At 44.6% G+C, this 8,981-nt stretch overlaps 1 protein-coding gene across 1 annotated transcript in view; it reads left to right on the plus strand.

The window, feature by feature from the left end:
- The window catches only part of LOC143294607 (uncharacterized), a 31,788-nt gene extending 26,198 nt beyond the window's left edge, over positions 1–5,590 (plus strand). Inside the window, exons 17-19 of the mRNA XM_076605983.1 lie at positions 53–2,203; positions 2,537–2,800; positions 5,586–5,590. Coding sequence (XP_076462098.1) covers positions 53–2,203; positions 2,537–2,800; positions 5,586–5,590 — 2,420 coding nt within the window. The remainder of the gene's footprint in view (positions 1–52; positions 2,204–2,536; positions 2,801–5,585) is intronic.
- The last annotated feature ends 3,391 nt before the right edge of the window (positions 5,591–8,981 follow it).

Here is an 8,981-nt window from a genome sequence, read left to right on the forward strand (position 1 = left end):
ACACACACACACACACATCCCTAAATGTAAATGAGTGTTTGTGTGTCTGCAGTAGCACAGAGGAGCCATGGGAGGACATTGCGCAGTTCCCAGTCAAGCAGAACCCTCCCACAGTCCGCTGTCAGAGAGGACTCTGAGACAGCACAGAATCCCAGTCGTAACGCATCCAACAGAGGGAAGACTGTCAAGCTGACTCTAGATGTACCACCATGCAAAACCAGCCAGAAAGCAGCCAACAGTAACACTGTCAGACCAACTCAAAATGGATCACCGTGTGGTAAACCTAAAACCACTAAAACCGATTCTTCCGACTCTCAAGCTGGGTCAGATGAGGTGGAAATGGTTCCCTCGAGTTTTGAAGAATTCAAAGCTCCCAGAAGCAAGAAGACCTTGAGTGGGCGAACAAAGAAAGCCCTGTCAGATCGTGGCTCCTCAACACAGGATGACCGAGGAAGTCAGACAGCAAGAAATAAAAAGAAATCACAGTCTGATGTGGTGAAGAAATCACAGCATGACAAAACTGTAACAGATGCTGAAAAAGGAGCTAAAGATATTTCTATAACAGGATCAGGAGGTAAAGATTTGCGAGGCAGTGGTGATTCTCCCCTTCACAACCAGAAGAACAGACCAAATCATTTAGAGGAAATGAAAGACTCTCCAGTGGAATCTGCTGAGTACTCGAGAGATGAAACTCAGTGCACTAAAAGTCAAAAGAAGGAAGTGGCCAGCAAAAAAGACAGAGATGATCATGGGTTGAGCAGTACAAGAGAGAACACAGCGCCCAAATCATCTCGTCAAGGCAGCACAAAGCATGCAGTCATACCCAGTTCTACTACAGTTGGGTCACAGATACCTCCACAACATTCTTCAGGCAAACAAAAGAGCAAACAAAAAGAGAACCTTATTGCAGAGAAAAAGAATTCTGAAGTAGTAGAGCCATGTTCAGATGACACAAATTTGATGTTTTCAGCTGAAAAAAGAATACAAGAAGACTCCAAATACAACAGTACTTCAGAAGCTAAAGAAAGTCATGAAGCAGTCTCCACTTCCCTTCAAAGACAGAAAGAGAACCCACATCAGATCACCAAAGGAAGTTTGTTGAGTGGAACTGGTTCAGAAGGTGACAATCGCCAAAGGCCAAAAAAGACCAGAAAACTCAGTGACGAGAAAGCAGTCAGTGACGATCAAGGTGATGAGAAAACTACAAGCGACTCTCAGAACGATCACCTGGCAAAATGTACCAAAACTACAAGCGACTCTCAGAACGATCACCTGGCAAAATGTACCAAAGCTACAAGCGACTCTCAGAACGATCACCGGGCAAAATGTACCAAAACTACAAGCGACTCTCAGAACGATCACCGGGCAAAATGTACCAAAACTACAAGCGACTCTCAGAACGATCACCGGGCAAAATGTACCAAAACTACAAGCTACTCTCAGAACGATCACCGGGCAAAATGTACCAAAACTACAAGCGACTCTCAGAACGATCACCAGGCAAAATGTACTGACGTTTCAAAAAACTCTTCAGACAGGAATCATACACTGCACACACATTCCAGGGCGCCAGGTGATGTCAGTGAAATTGAGGTCATTCCACACAGCGCAGAACCCAGGCAGCATCCTACAGCCTCCGCAGGAGAAACAGGCCGCAGTGCACAAAAGGTGATGACAGCTGACAGAAACCAAACAGATAGAAAGAAAGCCCTCAGTGGCCAAGGAGACGGAGATGCCAGCAGAAAGGAAACTGAAAAGGACCTGTCAGTGACTGCCTCCCCAGTAAAGCAAGGGGAGGTGACTGACACTGAAAAGAAGAATCATGAGAACGATCCTCACGCTGACAGATACCAATACTCTGAGGAAGAGAGCTCTGATCTGATTGATTTGGTGAGGTCAGACAGTGAAGATGATGACACCACAGACTTTCGCTTTGAGATAGACACGCCTGGTGAAACCCCAGCAAAGGCTGCTCCAGGAGAAAGTCCACATGAACCAGGATACAATACATCAGCAGAGAGAAAAGCACAGAGCACTGAGGTGGATGTGCCACCCAAACATGATACAGCCGTTGTACACAGATTCACAGAGGACATCCAGTCAGAACTAACCAACGATGAAGGCCAGTGCCAACTGAAGAAAACCAACTCCAGCAAGAAATCTAAGGGAAAGACCTCACTGTTTTCAGCTGAATGTCAAAAAGGTATGTCAGCACAGAAGAAACAACAGGAAGGTGCCCTGCATGAAGAACCCATTGAAAGCAGAGAGCTAGAGTGGCTCACAAAGAAAAGAAAGGGATCCAAAACGAAACCAAAAGGAAACACTTTTTTGTATTCAGATAATAGTCAAAAGGGTCAGTCCCCACAGAACAACAAAAGAACCATCTCATCCTACTCTCCATCCAGAAATCATAGCCTCAAAACTTCACAAGAGCAGAACAACAAAAGAGCTGCTGGTCCACCGTCAAGAAGTCTGAGAAAGAGACAACCCAAATCTTACAGAGAAAATGACAGCTCACTGGATCGCCTGGATTCAGATAATATTGATGATAGCGTACTCAGTCGAACCCATTCAAAGTCGTTCGTCTCTGACAGGAAGTGTGAGGATGATAACATCCTCAATCAAAGCCGTTCAAAGTCGCTCATCTCTGACAGAAAGTTGATGTTTTCCAAGTCGGAGAGGCAGATGGATGGCAGGGAGAAGAAGCTGGTGCACAAGATGTTCACCATGTCCTTCTCCAGCATTCAGGCACAGGGGCCCTACCCCCCTTCTGCAGACCCTTACGACTTCAATGAGGAGTGTCAGCTCAACACAAGCCAGGGAAACAAACGGGGGAAAACTGCAAACTACAAAAAAACTCAGAAATCAAAATCCATCAAAAAAACGTCATCAGCAATGAAGCAGAGAAATCAGAAAGGTTTGGTCACTTCGAGGAAAACGGCGTTTTCATGGGATGATGATGATGATGATGATGACAACGATGCTGATGCTGAAGGCTCTCAAGAGAGTGATAAAGAGAGGACCGGCAATCTTTTACCTCTGACTGGTCTCTCTCCAGATGCCAGACAGCACCTGTCTGACCCAAGCCAGATGCAGGTGTCAGCTCACAAAATGGTGCTTGGCCGAGTGAGTATTATGTTGTGCTGTATTGCATTACTACTGATGGCCAATATGTTGTGCTGTATTGTATTATACAGTAGTGTATTACTACTGATGGCCAATATTATGTGGTGCTGTATCGTGTTATACTGTAGTATATTACGACTGATGGCCAATATTATGTTGTGCTGTATTGTATTATACTGTAGTGTATTATGACTGATGGCCAATATTATGTGGTGCTGTATTGTGTTATACTGTAGTATATTACGACTGATGGCCAATATTATGTTGTGCTGTATTGTATTATACTGTAGTATATTACGACTGATGGCCAATATTATGTTGTGCTGTATTGTGTTATACTGTAGTGTATTACTACTGATGGCCAGTATTATGTTGTGCTGTATTGTGTTATACTGTAGTATATTACTACTGATGGCCAGTATTATGTTGTGCTGTATTGTGTTATACTGTAGTATATTACTACTGATGGCCAGTATTATGTTGTGCTGTATTGTGTTATACTGTAGTGTATTACTACTTATCGGTGGGGTGAGTAGAGAGAATGGGGGTGAGTAGATGGATGGTGGTGGTGTGGTTCGAAAGGGAGAATGATTGCATTTTTTACCCCTTTTACCTTTTCAATCCAAAAATATTTACAGAATTTATGGCATTCACATTACAGTTATGCTCCTTTTTACATGTATGCATTTTAAGTGAAAATTGCTGTTATCTTAGCTGTTTAATCATGTGTGTGTCTGTGTGTGTGTGTGTGTTTGTGTTGGAGTGTAACCATTATAGCATTGAGAGTATGTTACTTTGTGAGTTTAATGCATTGTGTTTTTATAATGTTAATGATTCTGTTTTATTTTTCTACTACTTTTTATATGCTTTCTTGTTTCAATACAGGTACTGGATTGTAATGCGTTTAGAGCTTGCTTATGCTTGAATTATAGCGCTTAATAAAAATAGAATATTATGTTATTATGGTCATAGTTCGACATGACTTACTATCATACGTATTGATTTAATGTAACGACAGATTTCTCTGTGTGAAATTCTAGCTGCTGTCCTCCAGGAGAATGCATCACTGCAGTGCAGTGCCACTCACATCAGTCCTGTTGATAAGTGTATTTGTTTTACTATCCAAGTGGATTTTTCGACAAAATTTTGCCAAGGACAGCCCCTTTGTTGTCGTGAGTTCTTGTACATGCGCAGTGTGCATACTGTACACAGGACCTCGGTTAACCATCTCATCGAGAGATGGGTACCCAGACTGGCACACAAGGTTTAGTTGAATGGGAGTAAAAATCCTGGTCCAGTGCAAGAAACATTTGGACACTTGCTTCCTAGTCATGAGCCTGACCACTAGGCGACCGCTCCACCACAGAGAAGTCTCAGTTGAACTGGTCTCTTTGTCCATTGTATCCCTGTTTTGTTGGTAGTTCAGTTGTGTTGGATTTAAAGTTCTATGCTCTCCAGCACACATGCTTTTGTAAGTAGTTCTGTGATTGGTATCGGTATTATGTTGAAAGTTTAGTTTGTTGTGTGTGGTTTTTTGACAATGTGGTAGTGTTTGTTTCATTTTGTTTGTATTTTAGTGAGGATTTTTCATTCTTGCTTTTTGCAATAATGATAGTGTTGATAAGACATATAATTTAAGAAAAAGAATTTCAATAATCTGTACAGCATATTCATAAATAGCTTCAGTGCTAATGTTACACATACACATCTGCATACACATTCTCACTCACACAAGCTTCCTTTGCTATGTGATTATACAGGTTTGCAATTTAATGAGTTTTCATGCTCTGAAAGTTAAAAATCATTTTCTCTCTCATTTGTTTAGCGCACATCATCTTTGCAAGGAGGGTTTGGACAAAGAAAATTTCCTACTTTACCCATCTGTCTTCAGGAGCATAACACAGTCAGTGAAAGGTAAACATGAAAGTTTCTGTGGAAATTTGTTCACTGTTCAATTTGTACTCTTGTTGACAGTAGTGATAGCTTACTGTTCCCATGGTTTGTTCCTGGGAAACTCCATGGATATAGATTGACAAGTGCTGGACCAAAATGATTGGTGGAGTGGTCAAATTGTCAGAGCACTGTTTCATTGCACCTGGTGGGTAAACTAAAGGGTGGAGATTTTTTTTCTGATCTCCAAGGTCAGTGTATGCAGACCAAATGCCTGAACTCCCTTCGTGGGTATTCACATGCAGAAGAAGCATTCAGTGGGTTATGGAAACATACCAGCATGCACACCCATGAAAACATAGTACAGGCGCCTACATGGTAGGGTAAAAATTACCATATACATAAAAGCCCACTGGTACATATATGAGTGAACAAAGGAGATGCAGCCCATTAACCGAGAAGAAAGAACATCACTGCTTCGTTCTCACACGTTCTTACAGACTAGTAACAACAGGAACCTCTTGTTGATGTTTCCTTTACTGATGCAAAAACTGAACTGCCTCTGACAGGCTAACAACATGGTTCGGAAACGAGTGAGTACATATCGAAAACGAGGCATGGTCGAGGTCGAGGTCACCGGAGGTGACTATTTCGATCGCGAAACACGAAATACATGATACCGTGACATCTCCCCCTTTAGGTTGATAAACCGAAATGGACAATAAAACTCGAATTGAAATTAATGTTCATTTGATCGATTTCGATGTCTATGTGTAGCGGGATGGCTTCTTGATGATGCGTCCTCTTCGTGTCGTTGTCACTTGTGGTGTAGCCGCTGGCTGGTCCTTAGACGACACCATCTGCGTAGGCTCATCGGGCTGGGATGTGGAGCTGACCCCGAATGAGTGATGTCCATGGCTCGCCTCAGCATCACGCTGGATGGGCCGGTTGCACTGAACAGGTTGAGTCTGCTTCTGCTGCCTTGGAGTTGGCTGACTCCGCAAAGGAAGGACGGGATCAGTGTTGGGTACAGTGGGTTGGTTCATGGGGACAATTGGGATTTGGATTGGTTGGGGTAAGGGTCTGGATGTCCTCATAAGGTGGCGCCTGTTACGCCGGTACAGCCCTTTGGATGCCTGTATCTCGTATGATCGAGGTGCACACTGCTTGATGACTGTGGCAGGATTGCCCCACTCCTTCTCGTTGTCCAACTTCTGAAGGACGACGTCACCGGGAAGTAGCTCTGGTAGCTCTTTAGTGCCGTGACGACGGTCAAAGTTAAGCTTAGTGGAGAGCTTGCTTCTGGTGTCTCTGTCTCTTATAGTCTCTTTGTTCACAGTACGTGACTCAAGAGTTGCTGGAAGACATGGGAGTGTGGTTCTCAGGTTTCTGCCGTAAGCTAACATAGCCGGACTTTCTCCTGTTGGTGTTGTTGGAGTGGATCGGTGGATCAGGAGGGCAAGGGCTGGATCATCTTGACTTAGAATCTTCTTAGCCTCCTTGACTGCTCGTTCAGCTCCACCGTTGGCTTGGGAATGGTACGGACTAGTAGTCCTGTGAGAAAACTGCCAGGAATCTGCAAAATCCTGGAACCCCTTGGAAGTAAATTGTCTCCCATTATCTGTGATGATCAACTCAGGTATTCCGTGTCTAAAGATAATGTTCTTCATGCTGTTGATCACGGTTTCTGATGTCTGTTGTCTGAGATGTGCAATCTCGATGAATCGTGAATAGAAGTCATAGAGTACGAGGTAGTGTTGAGCCTTGAACTCAAACAGGTCACACGACACCTTTTGAAAGGGACGTTCTGGTAGCTCAGTCATCACTAGTGGTTCTAATGGCTGTGACGGTCTCTTTACCTTGCATGTATGACAGTTATTCACAATGTTCTTGATCTCTTGGCTTATCCCAGGCCACCAAACTGATGATTTGGCTCTTTCGCGACACTTCGCGATACCCTGGTGTCCATGGTGAATCTTCTCTAAGATTTCTTTCTGCATGGCTGCTGGAATCACGATTCTTGATCCTCACAAGAGCAATCCCTTGTACACGCTGAATTCTCCACGGTGCTCATGGAACTTGTGTAGCTCTGGTCGCAGGTCCTGGCAATACTTGGGCCAGCCTGAAGCAGTTTGCTGTAGAGCTTCACTCAGGATTGGGTCTCTCTGGCTCTCTCGGGCTATTTTGTCAAGTCGCTCGTCAGAGATTGGCCAGGATGAGGCGATTCCGTCGACATGAGCCTCCACGTCTGCTGACGAAAAACCTTCCTCCATCTCCTCCTCGACGGGACTTCTCGATAGGGCGTCCGCAACTACCAGGTTCTTGCCTGGAGTATGTACTGCTTTCAAGTTGAATCTCAGGAATCTGATCAACATCCTCTGGCATCTTGGAGGGGTCTCGTGTAGATCTTTCGAGTTGATCAGAGGGACCAGTGGTTTGTGATCTGTCTGAAGAGTAAAGTTTGGAAGCCCTATCAGGTAACGTGAGAACTTTTCGCACGTCCAGATTGCCGCAAGACACTCTTTTTCTATTTGCGCGTATCCTCTTTCTGCTGATGTGAGAGTTCTTGAGCAAAAAGCAATTGGTTTCAGCTGCCCTTCATGGTCTTGTAGGAGAACACCTCCAATACCGTAGCTCGAGGCGTCTGCACTCACAGTCGTCGCTCTGGACAAGTCGTAGTGGGCCAATGTTGGTGCTGATGTCAAAAGTTCTTTGGCTTTTGTCATCGCTAGTCTCTGTGGTTCACCCCAGTGCCAAGCTGCATCTTTTTCCAGTAGCTCTGTGACAGGCTTCAGAACTGAAGACAAGTTTGGTAGGAAACGACCTAGGAAGTTGAACATTCCTAACACTCTCCTCAGCTCCGTGACGTTGGTCGGGTCTGGCATTTCAACAATGGCTTTCACCTTCTTTGGGTCTGGCTTGATCCCGTCTGCTGAAATGATATGGCCCAGAAATTCTATCTCTGGTTCTCCAAAAGCGCATTTCTCCTTGTTGAGCTTCAAGCGTGCTTCGGTGAGTTTGTCGATTGCTGATTTCAGTGCTTGATCATGCTGCTCTTGTGACTCGCCGAAGACTAAAATGTCATCGTAAAAGCACACGACGTTCTCCTCATCTTGCAGGATGGTTTCCATTGTTCTCTGGAAAATTTCAGGAGCTGATGATATCCCAAATGGTAGACGTCGAAACTTGTATCTGCCGTGTGGTGTGATGAACGTAGTCAGCTTTGAGCTTGCCTCATCCAAGGGAATTTGATAGAAACCGCTTGTAGCATCTAGCTTACTGAAAACTTTTGCTCCTTTGAGTTTATATAGAAGGTCTTCAAGTGATGGTATGGGGTAAAGTTCACGCTTGACTGCGAGGTTCAGTTTCTTCAGGTCTGCACATATTCTAACACTACCGTTTTTCTTCAAAACTGGCACCATCGGTGCACACCAGTCTGTTGGCTCAGTGATTTCTTCAATGATGCCTGCTTCCTCCATCTTCTGGAGTTCTCGCTTGACCTTGTCCATGAGAGGGATGGGGACTCGTCTTGCACAGTTCAGGCTGTAGGGTGTGTGGTTTTCATTCAGTACAATTTTCACAGGCGGACACTTGACTGGGTCGCCTACTGGACCGAAAGCTTTCTCAATGCTGCCAATCCTCTGCACTAACCCGCACTGGACGCTCGCTTCTCTGCTGAGTAAACAGTCTGTCTGTCCTTCAGCGACGTAAATCTCAAGGTTGACATTCTTACTGTGCAGTGTCAGTGATTGTTTGAACATTCCTAGACAATCTATCTGACCTCCTGCTCCCTGAAGAATGATCTTGGACGGTGTCAAAGTTGGTTGTGGTTTCAGAGTCTTATATATTTTGGCCGGCATCACAGTCACGTCGGCCCCTGTGTCGATCTTAAACTTGACTTTGCTCTGGCCTATGTTGATGTCTGTCATCCATGCTTGCTTGGATGGCGACTGCACTGCTCCCAG

This window comes from Babylonia areolata, chromosome 20 (genome assembly GCF_041734735.1).
Source record: "Babylonia areolata isolate BAREFJ2019XMU chromosome 20, ASM4173473v1, whole genome shotgun sequence".
Taxonomy (NCBI): domain Eukaryota; kingdom Metazoa; phylum Mollusca; class Gastropoda; order Neogastropoda; family Buccinidae; genus Babylonia; species Babylonia areolata.